General features: G+C 41.2%; 1 protein-coding gene across 1 annotated transcript in view; it reads right to left on the bottom strand.

The window, feature by feature from the left end:
* Nucleotides 1-529: 529 nt before the first annotated feature.
* The window catches only part of CHRD (chordin), a 46,774-nt gene continuing 29,198 nt past the window's right edge, over nt 530-18,105 (bottom strand). Inside the window, exons 11-23 of the mRNA XM_077290098.1 lie at nt 17,529-17,635; nt 17,281-17,397; nt 14,839-14,995; nt 14,306-14,547; nt 13,864-13,977; nt 11,042-11,248; nt 7,808-7,901; nt 6,728-6,778; nt 2,949-3,046; nt 2,766-2,868; nt 2,364-2,518; nt 2,137-2,230; nt 530-1,635 (exon numbers count right to left, since the gene is read on the bottom strand). Coding sequence (XP_077146213.1) covers nt 1,571-1,635; nt 2,137-2,230; nt 2,364-2,518; nt 2,766-2,868; nt 2,949-3,046; nt 6,728-6,778; nt 7,808-7,901; nt 11,042-11,248; nt 13,864-13,977; nt 14,306-14,547; nt 14,839-14,995; nt 17,281-17,397; nt 17,529-17,635 — 1,604 coding nt within the window. The 3' untranslated portion in view covers nt 530-1,570. The remainder of the gene's footprint in view (nt 1,636-2,136; nt 2,231-2,363; nt 2,519-2,765; nt 2,869-2,948; nt 3,047-6,727; nt 6,779-7,807; nt 7,902-11,041; nt 11,249-13,863; nt 13,978-14,305; nt 14,548-14,838; nt 14,996-17,280; nt 17,398-17,528; nt 17,636-18,105) is intronic.

Here is an 18,105-nt window from a genome sequence, read left to right as displayed (position 1 = left end):
TTATCCTCCTGAACTGCTCATTCACTCAATTCATTGGCAAAATCTGTATTAATTAAAGACAGATCTTCGCATTACTTAGGAGATAACAGGTGGTGCTTCTAAAATTCTATGGAGATGGGAGAAGGAAAAAAGAAGGAAGGAACTAGAGGCAGACATACACGTTCCACTGCAAGTTCCGTAGAACTTTATGAGCACCAACTACCATCTCCTATCTCAGTAATGCTAAAATGTGTATTCAATGACAGACTGCGAATTGAGAATTTGGAGAATGAATGGTCAATCCCGAAGAGGAAAGAAGCAAATTTGTCCAATACGATATATTACAAGGTTTTTATTTTCATACTATTAATTTAAGCACAAAAATATAATAAAACGACTGTCACTCTTTAACCACAGTGTGTCAGTTATAATTTCCAACAAAATTGCATGTTCCTACATAGAATAAAAATGTTGGCAATCCCGGAAAACTTCTCTTAAGTATCTTCTGATCCTTTCATGCTTTCGATACACTTAAAAAGAAGTCTCTAAGTAGTTGGAACATTTTCAGCAGTTTATTTAAATTTAATAAATACATTCAACATTAATAATTAAATTGCACAGTCGATGCATCCACCAGAGGCACTATAAATAATACACATTTCTTAAAAGCGTTTGTGGGGAAAAACATAACTGATGTGTATATGTTCACCCATTCACCGTATATACCCACATGCATGTACATATGTACAGTTAGTTAATCCCACATCCCCATTGTAATCTTTGTCACACAACTGTCTCATCCAAGTGTGCTAAATGGTCATTGTCTCCGAATCTATGCTTGTCAAGCATTGCACATTAGCAGTCTCTATTCAGATCATCTAGCAAAAGTGTTCGTTTTTGGAATTGACCTGTGTAGGTCGTAGATGTAGTAGAACGTAGATATGCTTCTATACAACACAAAAGCTGTTATGTAAAAAGATGGCTCGAGAGGTGTCCTGCAGTCCTCAAAGGGATAAGCGTAACCCAGGACTGAGGGTAAAGAAGGCCTCTAGTTTTGCAATTATGAAAACACATATTTACCATGGGAAGCCTTGGTTATTGGTATAACATTAGAGTCCTGCAGATGTCTAAAAACGGAATTGTCTGTTTTTGGCACCAAGTTTTTGGAACCAGAGAGTCTTATAGAATCCCACAAAGTCTGCAGTTTTCTTGAGATGATCGTCAGATATTTTCATTGGGTTTGTATATCTGAAGAAGGTTGCAACAAGACGATATTACATCTGCCATGCAGTAGTCACAAAATGAGCCAAAATAAGTTATTTCACATCTTCCATGTAGTTGCCATGACATGCAGAAGCCAAAGTCTGGAAATTGTCTTGAGGCTTGCAAAAGGGACTTAAGTCCTTCATATGTCATGGAATGGATTTGTTATAATCTCAAAGCTCTTTAAAAGTGGAGTAGATATGGCCTCATAGATCGCAGCAGTTACTTTAGATTGCTTTGCCAGGGTTGAGTATCAAAGTCCAGCCATTATGTTGAATTACATCTTTTTGTAGGAATATTCTCATCCAACGGTACTCCTCCAAAACTTCTAGTAGCTCCACGTACTAACAGGCTCTTCAGATTTTAATTTCTTTTCTTGATAAACGTTGTCACCTGTATAAGAAACATAGTGATTTATTTATTTTATTTAATCAGATCAAGGCAGTTTGTTTGAAGAGTTGCAATATATAATGAACGGTCATTTTCAAATAGATAAAATCAACATTTTTTCTTCCACTAATTTTAAGACATCTCCCTCATTGTTTTTACTGGTGAAATAAATGCAAGTTAGGGTATGTTACCATGGTCAGTAAACGCTGAGGGTTGGATGCTGGCTTCACTGCGGAGACGGACACGTGGCACGTCTTTCCAGACCGCAGCATGTCTATTTATCTAGCAGAGACGCTCAGTCTCCGCAAGATAAATATCACCCATTCAATGTATTGGGTGCGGTGATTCCACACGGTTCAATGAACACATGCGGATTCACCTGCGTTCGGCAGCCGGCAGCATTTTGGACGGAGCGGACATGTGCTGCGTCCAAAGCACTGCCTAATATTGGCCGTGGGGACGTAGCCTAACAGTACTGGCAATTGCAGTTGTAGAACGACTTACTCTGGCAGTCACTGCAGCAAATGTTGTCTGGCTTTCCAATACATTCGGGATCACTGCATTTCCATTTCTGTTTTGCACATTTTGGAGTCCCATTCTACAAAGATAAATAGAAGTTTATGCACTCTGTATGATATTTCTTATCATAATTTTTATTTCTCTTCTTTTAGTTGCTTTTATAAATTTCACTATTTTCTCACCAATGTTTTAACTATGTGTTGCCCACTTACCACACAAACACAGGTGACACATTTCACCACACCATGGGTTGCCAGTACAGGATTCCACTCCTTATTGTTTGGATAGCGTTGACCCCTAACTGTGCATTGTCGGGGTTCATCAGATTGCATTCTGTCTGTCAATTCCAAGGGATTTTTCTCTTCATCTATGTGAGGGAACAGTATGGCAATCTGATATTTATATTATGCATGCATTGGTGATCTCCACATACTTGTAGCACATAAATAAATCTCTAAGGATAATAACATGAAAATGCTGAAATATTAGAAAATTAGTATATACTTCTTTCTTTACTTCTGGTACTGGTGCTGCAATTTTTTTTTTGCTTGGCACTGCTGTTTGTAAGGGACGTGCGTGGATGCAAAAAACATCTATTCTTATTTTATTCTTACCTGGGCATTTTTTGCAGCAGTCCATTGGGTTAGCACGTATAGGGTTGGCACAAGTCAGACGTGGACATGTTTCTCTTACACAGTGCAAGTCTTGTGAGGAACTCTATAATAAAGTAGCAAAGTAGTTAGTGAAGATATAGCAGAGGTTGCTGGGAAAAAGAGAGAACATTGTATGAATCTTACTTTGCATGAACAAGTTGCGCATAATACTAGTCCAAAAGGTTCAACGACAGGATGCCAACGTGTGCCAGCTGGCCTCCATAAGCCATTAAAATAACAACCTAAAGGAGAATATATGAGTTATTAAAGGGAACAAGTTAGCTAATACATGCTGCCCAATGCATAGGCATCATGTAGCAGGCACTGGCTGTATTATCTTAGCTAGGTATGTTTGACACTTAAACGATGTGGCATCAAGAAGTGCACAAAACTTCGCTTTTATGCACACCTAAAAAGATGGACACTGCCAGGTAACAGGCCAGGCAGCATCCACAGAGCCTCCATTTGCCTCATTATAGGGAATATTCCTCCGGGGTTCGGTCTGAATCACTATTTCAGAGATTTACACTGAAACTTTGGGAGGCAGAATGAACAAATCAACAGCAGGCAAAGAATTGGATTTAATTATTTTTTATGCCTTTCCTCGTGTGGTATCAGTGATTAGGCAACTTTATTCTCCGGATTAGTGGGATTACAGCGATACTAGATTTATATTGTTTTTTTATGTTTGGCAGCTGTCACACACTAAAAGATGCTTTTTATTGCAAAAACATGTTTCTGCATCTCCATATTTAGATAGCTATAATTTTTCCATATTTCAGCTGATAGAGTCATGTGAGGGCTAGAATGAACAAAAACTAGCAATTCAGGAATTGTTTTTTGAGTTTTTTTTAATGCCGTTCTGTGTGTGGTAAATTTGATAAGACAGCTTTATTCTTCAGGTCAGTATGACTACAGCGATCGATATCACATTTATATATTTTCTTATGTTTTGGTGCTTTTACAGACATAATAATTATTGTTGCATCGTTTTATTCTGAGAGCTATAACTTTTTAAATTTTTCTTCTGACTGAGCTGTGGCTTGGTTTTTGCGGGACAAGATGACGTTTTCAGAGATACCATTTTTATTTACATTTTTGCTTTTGATCGCATTTTATTCCACTTTTTGTTCTGTGGTATGATGAGAACAAGTTGTTTTCCTTGCTTTTTTTGTTTGTTTTTTTTACAGTGTTCTCTGAAGGGGTTAACTAGTGGAACAGTTTTATAGGTTGGGTTGTTCCGGACGCAGCGATACCAAATATGTAGACTTTTTTGTTGTTTATTTTTGTTTTAATATAAATAATTGTATTTTTTGGATTAATATTTTATCTTTTTTCTGTTCTTTATTTAGTGATTTTTTTCAATAGTTTTATAATTTTTAATAACTTTTTTTCCTATTTTATCTTGCCCAGGATAGGACATCAACGTTCCCTACTCTGAGCGCTGATGTAACACTCTGTAATGCTTCTGCACTACAGGGCATCAGAACAGCGTCTCACAGGCAGGGAGGAGGCGTGTCCGCTCTTGCTCTGAGCAGGAGCTTACAGGCTACCGTCCCTGGGTGACCCCAGGGTCACCATGGACATCACTGGCACAACGCGATCGCAATCACGTTGTGCCTATGGGAGCAGAGAGGTAGCTCCTTCCCTCTGCGATGCCCATCAATGTCACTGTCATGACTGACAGTGGCATCAGAGGGGTTAAACGCCTGTGATTGGTGCTAACACAGATCGTGGGCATTGCTGAAGGGTGTCAGCTGACACCCACATTTGATCATGGTGGCGCTCAGCGTCAGACTGCGCGATCGTCGCGCAGTATATATAGGGCGGTTTGCATGTTGTGAAGTGGTTAAAGGGAATCCATTGGCAGGTTTGGTACCTCATCTGAGAGCAGCAAAATGTAAGCACAATCAGAGTTTTTAGAGGTTTTGTCACAGAGTTTTTAGATTTAGCAGTGTAGCAGACCTAGGAAAACTGCCCTGCCCACACCAGGCTCTCTATGAACATAGTCTAATGACAATGAGCTGCTTATCACAAGAGAGGGCAGAGAGACGGACAAGCATGCATGTGCTGCTGTAGTCCAGACAATGATAATCATGAAATGATACAATTTTCATTCTAAGTAAACAACAGCACACAACCTCACATGTGACACATCATTGAAATCTTTGTTTTAACCCCTAACTCATGCTTTCCTCTGATTACATAGCAAAAAACTGCTGATAGATTCTCTTTAACCCCTTCCCGACATGTGACGGTATAGTACGTCACATGTCGGGACCCCCGCTTTGATGTGCGCTCCGGCGGTGAGCGCACATCAAAGTCGCGACATGTCAGCTGTTTTTTACAGCTGACATGTGCGCGCAATAGCGGCGGGTGAAATCGCGATCACCCGCCGCTATTAACTAGTTAAATGCCGCTGTCAAACTCAGACAGCGGCATTTAACTACCGCATCCGGCCGTGCGGCCGGATATGAGCGCATCGCCGACCCCCGTCACATGATCGGGGGTCGGCGATGTGTCAGGAAGGTAACCATAGAGGTCCTTGAGACCTCTATGGTTACTGATTGCCGGTGGCTGTGAGCGCCCCCCTGTGGTCGGCGCTCACAGCACACCTGCAAATCTGCTGTGTAGCAGCGATCTTATGATCACTGCTGCATAGCAGAGCCGATCGGGCTGTGCCTGCTTCTAGCCTCCCATGGAGGCTATAGAAGCATGGCAAAAGTAAAAAAAAAAAGTTTTTAAAAATGTGAAAAAAATAAAAAAAATATAAAAGTTTAAATCACCCCCCTTTCGCCCCAATCAAAATAAATCAATAAAAAAAAAACCCAACCTACACATATTTGGTATCGCCGCGTTCAGAATCGCCCGATCTATCAATAAAAAAAAAGCATTAACCTGATCGCTAAATGGCGTAATGAGAAAAAAATTCGAAACGCCAGATTTACGTTTTTTTGGTCGCCACGACATTGCATTAAAATGCAATAACGGGCGATCAAAAGAACGTATCTACACCAAAATGCTATCATTAAAAACGCCAGCTCGGCACGCAAAAAATAAGCCCTCACCTGACCCCAGATCACGAAAAATGGAGACGCTACGAGTATCGGAAAATGGCGCAATTTTGTTTTGTTTTGTTTTTTGCAAAGTTTGGAATTTTTTTTCACCACTTAGGTAAAAAATAACCTAGTCATGTTAGGTGTCTATAAACTCGTAGTGACCTGGAGAATCATAATGGCAGGTCAGTTTTAGCATTTAGTGAACCTAGCAAAATAGGCAAGCAAAAAACAAGTGTGGGATTGCACTTTTTTTGCAATTTCACTGCACTTGGAATTTTTTTCCCGTTTTCTAGTACACGACATGCTAAAACCAATGATGTCGTTCAAAAGTACAACTCGTCCCGCAAAAAATAAGCCCTCACATGGCCAAATTGACGGAAAAATAAAAAAGTTATGGCTCTGGGAAGGAGGGTAGCGAAAAACGAAAATGGAAAAACGGAAAAAGCTCCGGGGGTGAAGGGGTTAATAGCTTTAATGTAGTCTTTAATAGCTGTAGACTAGTTGGACTGGTGGTCCCCTGCGGCTTCTCTCCACTTACTGCCAGTGACTGATAGGTCTCTGCCTATACGCACATGTAGGCAGAGACCTGTCACTCTAGATCAGTGGGAGGGGAGAAGCTGCAGGAGACTGCCTGTCCGACTAGTGTACAATACAGTCTCAGTCCCCAGTGGCATTTAAAATATGGTTTTCTCTGAAATACCGCAGCATTTCAGAGTCAAACATACATGGCTGAGATAAAACCTGTGCCTGATACATGTTGCCATTGGATTGAGAAGCATATATTAGCTGACATGTTCCCTTTAAATGAATATGTGAGTCAGAAATGTTAAATAAAAATAAAAAGAGGACATAGAACAGTCCCACCTTCATTTTGAGGTCTTCCAGTTTTTTTGACATCTTTGTTTTCTTTTTTCTCTGTAAAAAAATGACATGTGAATGATGTTGATGTATCACTAAATAAACTGTGACATAAAGTAAGAGAAAAATTAATTGGTTATTCTTATGTTGTCTCTTGAGCAGCTCACAGCATTCCAGTCTCTTTCACTTCCTGGCTTCTAGTAGGGTGGGGATTCCTTCTTGAGTGAAAGTAGAACTGAAGTATTTGTAGAAAAATTAAGCTCAGCACAAGTTCTGCTGTAACACATTCAACTATCGTTGGTTTGTCTTGGGGTGTACCCTGCTATCACTATATTTCCACATAGAGATAACAGGGCATTTGAACAAGCACAGAGCTCGGAACAGTGAGAGCCCTAACTTGGAGAACTGCTGTTGGAGTAGCTGATGCTGAAAGCTGGTGATTTTGTAAGAATTATAACAGCAGTTTGTCAGGAGCTGAGAGGGAGGGGGAGGGTTTCAAGCAGATAACTGCTGTATAGAAATTAATGGGCTAGAGAGGTGTCTGGAATGTTAGGCCCTAATGGAATATAGCTATTGCGCACACTCAGTCAGGGACTGGACAGGCACACATGGCTGAACTGTAAATTGCAAACTTGCTTATTTTCATTTTGTCTTAAATAAAACAATTTAATAACTTGACAATGCCCTCCATAAGGGAGGAAGTAAGTGTGCCCGTCTTCATAAAATCTTCTCCTTAAAGATCCAAAGTAGACAACAATGCCAATAAACTGGATCTCTACGCAACCAAAAGAATAATTCAAGCCCCAATTAATAAATGGTCTATTATACAAGCCAAAATGTAGCATGGGTGACTAAAAATCCAGTTAATCCAGTACAGTTGGAGTGCTGCTCTTCTTCTTCATTGTGGTGAGAAGAACATTAGGACATGAGCAAACTTTATAACATTCTTTTCATTTCACACCTTTTTGTTATTCTGCAATTATTATTGCTGTATTACAGGTGTGAGCCTTCTAAAATCTGAAATTTACCAATTATCATGAAAATATCCTAATTTGTTTGTGGTGTTAAATTAATGTGATCACTTACCTTCGCACACTGGACAGCAATGACCAGGCACTCGAATAGGCTGGGTGCAGTTTGAGGGTGGACAAACAACGGGGTCACAGATAACTGTGCGTCTCTGAAAAATAGGAGATGAGAGACTGTTGGTGTTACAGCCAGTTTTGTCCTTTAGGATAGATCTTTTTTTTCTTTTTTCTATTGTCACATTCTATGATCCTTAGCTTTTTGATTATTTCTGTGTAATATAAGGGCTTGTTTTTTCAGTATGAGTCGTTTGACAGTGGCATCATTTTAGGATACATATGACTTATTATCCCACTTTTATTAGCTCTTCATAGAAAGGAATATACATAAAAACAACAATTATGGCACTGTTTTTTTGCATTTCAAATGTTACGATATTTTCCTAAAGTGTTAACTTTATTCTGTGGATGAGTATGAATATAGTGAAACCAAATTTATATATTATTATTTAGTTTTTATTACTTTCGTACACTCTTAATACGCTTTTTGAAAAATAAAAATTATTTTGGGGTCACCATACTCAGAGCCATAAGTTTTACAATTTTCCATCAGTGGAACTGTATGAAGACATTTTTTTGTGCCATTTTTTGGTATTTGTGACTTTCTGATCAATTTCTAATAACTGGGAGGTAGAAATAACAAAAAAAAAAACAGGTTGAAGATGGACTCAAAATAAACTTCTAAACCTACTGCCATTTTTTGAAGGCACTGTCATCAAGCAGTGGTCTATAGTATGCATCGAAGTCTCTACTGCTTGGCGAGCCAGTTAAGATGAAAGATAAAAGAATAATGACCCCTTCCTCACATGACCTAAACTCCATGGAGAACTTGTGGACCCTTCTTAAATGGGAAATTTAAGGAAAACAGTGACCTCTCTGAGCAGTATCTGGGAGACTGTCGTTGGTGCTGCTCAAAAACTTGATCATCAACAGAATGTTTATGACTTTCTAGATGGTGGCCCGATTCTAACGCATCAGGTATTCTAGAATATGTATGTATGTATGTATGTACATCGCACTGTGAGTGGGGGTTAAATTCTGCGCCAATATCGCTGATTGGTCGCTCCCGGCTGGCCGATCAGCGAAGCGTGGTTCAAATCTGGTGCCAATTTGCGGCCGGACTGCGCCTGTTGTTGATTGGTCGCGACCAGCCGGGCACAACCAATTACCGAAGCGGTGTTTAAATACCGTGCCAATATTGCTGATTTGTCACGGCCAGCCGGGCGCGACCAATCAGCGAAGTGTGGATTAAATCCCGCATCAATTCGCGGCTGGACTGCATCTGTCGCTGATTGGTCGCAGGATGTCGGGGGTTCGGGGTGCTGGATGTCGGGGGTCCGGGGTGCAGGATATAGTACAGCACATAGTATATAGCACAGCCACGTAGTATATAGCAGCCACGTAGTATATAGCACAGCCACGTAGTATATAGGAGCCACGTAGTATATAGCAGCCATGTAGTATATAGCACAGCCACGTAGTATATAGCACAGCCACGTAGTATATTGCACAGCCACGTAGTACATAGAACAGCCACGTAGTATATAACACAGCCCACGTACTATATAACACAGACAGCCACGTAGTATATAGCAGAGCCACGTAGTATATAGCACAGCCACGTAGTATATAGCAGCCACATAGTATGCAGCAGCCACATAGTATATAGCAGCCACATAGTATATAGCAAAGCCACATGGTATATAGCAGCCACGTAATATATAGGAGCCACGTAGTATATAGCAGCCATGTAGTATATAACACAGCCCACGCAGTAAATAACACAGCACACACAGTTTATAACACTGCCCACATGTTATATATCAGTCACGCAGTATATAACACAGCCCACGTAGTATACAGCAGTGTGGGCACCATTCCTCTGATAAAAAAAATAATTCAAATAAAAAATAGTTATATACTCACCCTCCGGCGTCCACCGAAGTTGTCCCAATGCGTGAGAGGCTGCCGCCAGCTTCCATTCCCAGAGATGCATTACGAAATTACCCAGATGACTTAGCGGTTTCGCGGTATTGCTATGCGGCCGCACGCTCTGCTATGGAGTGCCGGTGCCAGAGCTTGGTTTTCACCTGCGAGACTCGGCCGTATCTCGCAGTGTGTGATCCCGGCCTAAGCCTTACAAACGGTGGGATTTCATTAGGTAAGTTATATGGCAGACACAGAGGTCGGTGTCAGGCCTCCGGTTGCCATTGCAATCTATTAGCATCCTCATGATCATGCTGCAGGGGTGATTAATGGGATAACAAAGGAAGCAATCTCCCTTTTCCAACTCCTCACATGCTGCTGTCACTATTGACAGCATCATCTGAGGGGTCAAGATGCTGGATATGCTGGTGCCCGGCCCCAGCACATGCAGCAAGAGCTTGTGTCTACGACCTGGTTCCTGTGCTCATGAAATGAGATGTAGCTGGACGCCAACTTGCAGTAAATCACTTGTCCAACTGCGGGAAGGTGTTAGTAAAGCTGTGATAGGTAACTAAAATGTGAACAGAATGATGCTTCAGTTGAAGTTAATAGCTTAATCAGTTGTGCAAAGCTAACAATTGTGTGCACACGCAAAGAACCTCCCTGACCATAGAACCAAATATACTGCATATTACTCATCTTCTTCTATCCATTTGGGGCTGGTCCCATTCATATTGAGACATATTCAGTAATTGCATTACAGCAAGTTTAATGTATGCCAGATGCCTCTGTTGACTTGAATGATCGTGCTTTTACAAGTTAGTACAGAGAAGCAAAGCTGTTACAAATCACACGGCTCATTACTAATAACGGTATGCAATGAAAGGAGGCACTAAGTTACCTTTCCAAAATGGACATACATTAATCCATATATTAGCTTATGGCAGTACTTTGTTATGGCAACTGTAAGCTAAAGAAGAATCTCTGTACATAAGGCTGCTCCAGTATTGCAGTGGTTAAATGACTGCAAGTGGATGAAATCTATAATCATATGGACATCACAGCCAGATGTCTGTCCTGAAATCCCTACTGTGATTAACACCATGTTTGGCCTGTCAGTCAGGCGTACACTGTAATGTGCCCATTTTGCATCCATCTGACAGGTTCCCTCAGGATACCTTCTCTTTTGCTGCACCAAATATGGCTTGTAATGCAGTTCGCTATAAATCAGAGCGGTATAAAACAGATGTATACCAAAAGTACTAGAAAGTACAAAGCCATATGTCATAGCATCCATGATAATCCTCACCTGACAGAAGCATACTGAGCACTTTTTGTCATAGTCAGGGGCAAATCGAGTTCCATGAGCTTTCAGTTTTCCTTCAAAATAGCAGGATCTTGGATCTTTCTGGAGATCTTCAAGCTGATGAGCATTTTCCTTCTCACTTGGCTCACGCTCAATGTCCCCAGGAGATTGTGTTGCGCTTCCTGATTCACAAATGTTTGGAATATGCACCTGTGAGAAGAAAAGTAAAGGAGAAAACAGTATTAAAGAAGCACTCTCAACAAAAATATGCCTTAATGCTGTCTAACTAAGTGTAGGAGCAAAAAAAATGGCTTACTGATCACTGTCTCCCCCAGTTTCCAGTGTCGGCCCAATCCTCTTCTGACTCATGTGACTTCAATTTCGACTCACCAGATCACACAGGGGTTTATTTGTGGACCAAAAGTCACTTCTAAGTCTATGGAGCATCATTTTGATGCTCCATAAAGGTTTGCTGGGAGTGCTGCTTTAAGTAATGTCTACTGCTATTTTCACAGATGTACATTATACATTGTCTTCCCAGTGCGGCCACGTTCACAATTCCAGTATTTGGTCAGTATTTTACCTCAGTATTTGTAAGCCAAAACCAGGAGAGGAACAGTCAGAGTAAGGCCGGCCTCACACTCAGCGTATAAAAATACGGTCCGTTTTTTACGGCCGTAATACGCAGAAAAGTCCCCAAAATAGTGATCCGTATGTCATCCGTAGGCAGGGTGTGTCAGCGTATTTTGCGCATGGCATCCTCCGTATGTAATCCGTATGGCATCCGTACTGCGAGTTTTTCTCGCAGGCTTGCAAAACCGACATCTAATGGATTTATGTGCTCAAATGTTCGGAAAAACATATATACAGTATATATATCTCATTGAGACACATATATATATATTCTGTATTTATATTTAATTCTGCGCGATATATGTGAAAAGCCGGTAATTCAATTGCCGGCTTTTCATTTCTCCTTCCCAAACCCGACAGGATATGAGACATGGTTTACATACAGTAAACCATCTCATATCCCCTTTTTTTTTGCATATTCCACACTACTAATGTTAGTAGTGTGTATGTGCAAAATTTGGGCGCTGTAGCTGCTAAAATAAAGGGTTAAATGGCGGAACAAATTGGCGTGGGCTCCCGCGCAATTTTCTCCGCCAGAGTGGTAAAGCCAGTGACTGAGGGCAGATATTAATAGCCTAGAGAGGGTCAAAACATCTGCCCCCAGCCACCCCAGAAAAGGCACATCTGGAAGATGCGCCTATTCTGGCACTTGGCCACTCTCTTCTTAACTCATTTTACAGGCAGGAGCTGCGCTAAAGCACTCGCTCGTGTCTGTAATCCCCGGCGAATGAAGGAAAGCTGAGTGATCTGTACTTACATTGAGTCGTGGTGAGGCGCCATCTGGTGGATGAACTCATATGAACTCGAGCGTGGGAACTTTTCCAAGGCTCCAGTTCATGAGAACATCCACCAGAGGGCGCCTCACCGCAACTCAATGTAAGTAAAGATCACTCAGCTTTCCTTTCAGCACCCTGGGGATTACAGACACGAGCGAGTGCTTTAGCACTGCTCCTGGCTGTAAAATAATTAACCCCTTCAGATGGATTACCTCGTTGGATGTGACAGGTCATCAGAGGGTATGTATATTGTGGGTTTATTATTTTGCCAAGCGAGGGTCTTCCGGTGGATTGAGAGAGCAATAAAATATTAAAACAACCTGTGTGTTTATTTCATTAAAATACTTTTTAATAATGTGTGTGTGTGTTTTTTAACCCTTTCATACAATTGGATTAATAATGGATAGGTGACATAATTGACGCCTCTCCATTATTAACCCGACTTAATGTCACCTTACAATAGCAAGGTGGCATTAACCCTTCATTACCCCATATCCCACCGCTACACGGGAGTGGGAAGAGAGTGGCCAAGTGCCAGAATAGGCGCATCTTCCAGATGTGCCTTTTCTGGGGTGGCTGGGGGCAGATGTTTGTAGCCAGGGGGGGGGCAATAACCATGGACCCTCTCTAGGCTATTAATATCTGCCCTCAGTCACTGGCTTTACCACTCTGGCGGAGAAAATTGCGCGGGAGCCCACGCCAATTTTTTCCGCCATTTAACCCTTTATTTTAGCAGCTACAGCACCCAAATTTTGCACATACACACTACTAACATTAGTAGTGTGGAATATGCAAAAAAAAGGGGATATGAGATGGTTTACTGTATGTAAACCATGTCTCATATCCTGTCGGGTTTGGGAAGGAGAAATGAAAAGCCGGCAATTGAATTACCGGCTTTTCACTAACACCGCTGCGTATTTCTCGCAAGTCACACTGCTGGTCCGTGTGGAATCCGTATTTTTCTCGCCCCCATAGACTTTCATTGGTGATTTTTTTGCGCAATACGGTGACAAACGCAGCATGCTGCGATTTTCTATGGCCGTACAAGACCGTATATTACGGATGCGTAATATACGGCAGATAGGAGCTGGGACATAGGGAATCATTGGGCCGTGTGTAATGCGAATTTTACGGACGTAGTTTATGTGTTTATACGTCCGTAAAACTCGCTAGTGTGAGGCCGGCCTAAAAGTGTAATAGAAACATATGCACCACTTCTGTATTTATCACCCACTCCTGGTTTTGGCTTACAAACACTGAGGTAAAATACTGACCAAATACTGAACGTGTGAACGTGGCCTTATGCAGATATGAATAATTGACATTTACCAGATGAGTTCAAAATTGTACTAATTTATTAAACAGAAAACGATCATATGAAATAAAGACATGCAACCAGTTGGGCATGCTACTCACCTGACCCCGAATCTCTCCACGTGGATATAGCTTTGTGCTGACTTGAATGAAGGCTGTTCCATCGTTTAGGTGTCTAAACAACTCTAGATCAAGGTCCTGAACGCTACCTTGAGCCTATGAACAGTAAATGTTGAAATACGTTTTGTAATTTTTAATTTTTTTGATTGAATCATCAAACTTGTAGGTTGAGAATTCTCCTTGTTATACTACATGCTGCAAAAATAAAGTTAACTCTTCAATATAATTTGTCACCAGGATTTTGCTACTCCATCTGAGAGCACCATGATGTAGCGGCAGTGGCACTGATTACAGCAATTAATCACTTACTGGGCTGCTTGCTGCAATTTTGACTAATCTAATGCTTATGTTTGCATTTAAAAAGAAAAAAAATACACAAATGGCCAACATCTTTGTATCACTACTTAAATATTCTTAATCTTACCTCCGAACCATAGAAGCCTTTCAAAAGTCTCTTGTGTCCGTGGGAGCTCTGACTGACCTCACCCAGTTCAGCGAATCCATGCAAATGAGCATTTAGGGCGGCATCCTCTGCACGCCCCAGGCCAGCCACTACGATCTGATAGTGCAGGTGGCAGTGCTCATCCAGAGATACCCATGCATGGCCTGCTGATCCTGTCCTCAGAGGTGGGGACACAAACTGGCCTGCCAGAGGTATTGGAAGCTCTGCAGTAGCAAGAAAAAGATATTAGAAATTCCAAGAAAATAAATGTGTCACAATGAACACAGATTACGATTCTCATCATCAGTCTTGCAAAGGGCTACAAGAGGCAGATTCCTTGGGACCCCCACCTCCCTTTCAGTATATGAGATTTATATTGCAGAGGCTGGTAAAAGCTGTCCCTTCTTAGGGAAAGCGGAAAGCCAAGAAAGCCATATATACTATAGTATAGCTATACATAGTAATACTGAGATGGTACAGTATGTATATACTGTATATATAGATTTTCATATCACCTTCATGTCTGGCCCACAATCCACTATACAGCAAAGGTGTAATTTGCCCCCGTATTTCGCCTTCTGGGAATTCCTTTGTGGCTACATTGAGGAATAGTTCGCTCTGAAGCAGCATATGCAGATCTCTGCCGTTGGCACCTGTCCAGAATCCCCAAGCCTGTGTTGTAGAAAGAAGAGACTTATGTCAAACATTATACTATTATTAATCATTATAGAATTATTAATTATTTTGCTATTATGTTGCCAGAAAAAAAGCGCAGCGTTTTACTGCCCCAGCAAAATGAAATCTCCTGCACATGTTCGCTTATTTTTTCCTGCAGATTTGAAGCAGTTGAAAATCTGCCACATGTCCATTCTTTTAGAATTTTTCAATTGAATGGGGAAAAAACACACATGAAAACCGCACGCAAAAACGGGAATATTTTATGCATCACTTTTCCTCCCAAGAAAATGATTTTGGTGCAGCAAATACCCTTCATCTCAATACTTTATTTCCTATGAAAGTGGACGGAGTGTGTATGTGATAGAGAAGTTATATTGTGAGCTCCAATGGGGACAGTAATACATGCGAGGTACTGGTGCAGCGGGTTGCTCCCCTTGCTGGTGTACTGTCACATTGGTGGTGGCCGACACATGGCGTCACACCTTTCAGGTTCGAGACCCACCAAGAGGGTTGCCGTGATGTGGCAATGGGTTTTACACAATCTGTTCAGAATGTTCAAATAAGAACTTCATGTTCAGTTGTACATTTTTGCCTAGCAGCATTAGATCAGTGTAAGATTTTAGGATGTGTTGTCCATGTCTTTTTCTGCAGCTATGGTAAATACTTAACGTGTGCACATACCCTTAATCTCACGACTTTCTTTCCTATGAAACTGGACCGAGTGTGCATGAGATAGAGAAGTCAAATTGTGAGCCCCCCACTGGGGACAGGAAGATAGATAGATGAGGGACCGCTACCAGTACATATTTCTGCACAGCACCCATTAAAAAGAACCTGTCATAAGTTCATAAATAGGCAAATTTTACCCTTATTTTATTTTCACTGCTCTCCTGAGTAATCAGTTTTTATTTTTTATATATCCTGCATATGGTTCCAAAGATATGGGTCCAAAGGGGCGGAGCTTACAGGGTAATAATGCAGAGCAGCCTAAAGACACACCCTGGGGAATGAATGGAATGCAGCTTCGGTGACTTGCGGTGCTGCGCCCCCTGGTGACATAAACTCATATGAACTGTAGCGTGGGAATTTTTCAGAATATTTTCTCACGCTAGAGTTTATATGAGTTTATGCCACCAGGGAGCGCAGCACCGCAAGTCAACGAAGCTGCATTCCATTCATTCCCCAGTTTTTACAGCCAGGGGCAGCTGCATTAGCAGGCTCCTGGTTGTAAAATTATTTAACCCCTTCAGATGGATTTACGTCGTGGGACATGACTGTACTGTGTTTTTTTATTTTTTTCAGAAGATTGAGGGTCGTCAGTTGAATTGAGAGTACAATAAAGATGTTAAAACCCCATGTGTATTTATCTCATTAAAATACTGTATTTATAATGTGTGTGGTTTTTTTTAACCCTTTATTACTATTGGATTAATAATGGATAGGTGTCTTATTGACATCTCTCCATTATTAACCTGGCTTAATGTCACCTTACATTAGCAAGGTGACATTAACCCCTTATTACCCCATATCCCACCGCTACTCAGGAGTCTGATGAGAGAGGCTAAGTGCCAGAATAGGCGCATCTTACAGATGTGCCTTTTCTGGGGTGGCTGGGGGCAGATGTTTTTAGCCAGGGCCAATGGGCCAATAACCATGGTCCCTCTCTTAGGCTATTAATATCTGCCCTCAGTCACTGGCTTTCCCACTCTGGCGGAGAAAATTGTGTGGGAGCCCACGCCAGTTTTTTCCGTGATTTAACCCTTTATTTTAACACCTAGAGCTCCCTAATTTTACACACAGACACTTCTAACATTATTAGTGAGGAATATGTGAAAAAATAAGGGATATGAAATGGTTTACTGTAAGTAAACCATGTCTCATATCCTCTCGGGTTTGATAAGGAGATAGCAAAAGCCGGCAATTTATATTATTATATTAAATATAAATACTATATATATATATGTATATATCTATCTATATATATATATATATGTGTGTCTCACTGACATATATACAGTATATATACACAGTATATAGAGTGTATATATGTTTTCACGAATATTTGAGCCCATGGATCCATTATATGTCCATTTTGCAAGCCGGCGAGAAAATCTTGCCGTACGGATGCCATACGGAGGTTTACATGTGCAAAATACGCAGCCACACCTTGCCAACGGATGACATATGGATCACTGTTCAAGGAACATTTCTGCGTATTTGGTCCGTAAAAAACGGACAGTATTTTTATACGTTGTGTGTGACTCCAGCCTTACTATTACCTTTCCATCATGGTAGTCGTTTGTCAGATCATGCAAAATGTTTCTCTTACTCTTCCTTCGAGGTTTAGTCTCCAAGGTCACTGATGTCACTATGCTCATAATGCCAGCAACTTGGAGCTGCAAACAGACAATTATACATTTTGACGAGTGCTACTTGAAATTAGAAACCAAAGACATTGGTATTAAAGTGAAGAATCGGATTCCAATATAAGTCACTGAAATACCCAGAGACATACTAGAAATCATACCTGATACTCCAGAGTTCCATTTTCATGCAGTGTGATGGTTGCTGAGCCCACTGATCCAGTCTTCGTAGGGCTTAAAGCATCGCCTCCTGCTATTACACTCTGCAGTGCTACATTACAAGATGATATGTGTTAGATCTTGGGTATGTGCACACGTCCGGAATGCATGCAGAATTTTCCTGAGATAAACCTGTGGTTTTCCGCAGGAATTCTGCATGCGTTTTTTCCGTGTTTTTTGCGCGTTTTTTTGTGTGGATTTTTTGCGTTTTTTTCCAGACACTTCAAAACAATAGGGAATCCGCAAAAATAATGAACATGATGCTTCTTTTCCCGCAATGCGTTTTTTTGCGGAAAAAAACGCATCATGTGCACAATAAATGCAGAATGCATTCTAAATGATAGGATTGATAGGCCCTTTAAGGCCGGGGTCACACTTGCGTGTACAATGCAAGAAACTTGCACGAGTCTCTCGCATCAATACTCTGCACTGCTGCGGAGTGTGCGGCTGCATGTATTTCTATGTATCTGAACGCTCCGGTCCCGAGTGCCAGCGGCAGTGCCGGGTATTGAGGCAATAGAC

This window comes from Ranitomeya variabilis, chromosome 2 (assembly GCF_051348905.1).
Source record: "Ranitomeya variabilis isolate aRanVar5 chromosome 2, aRanVar5.hap1, whole genome shotgun sequence".
NCBI lineage: Eukaryota > Metazoa > Chordata > Amphibia > Anura > Dendrobatidae > Ranitomeya > Ranitomeya variabilis.
This window is presented reverse-complemented; position numbering and strand designations above follow the sequence as displayed.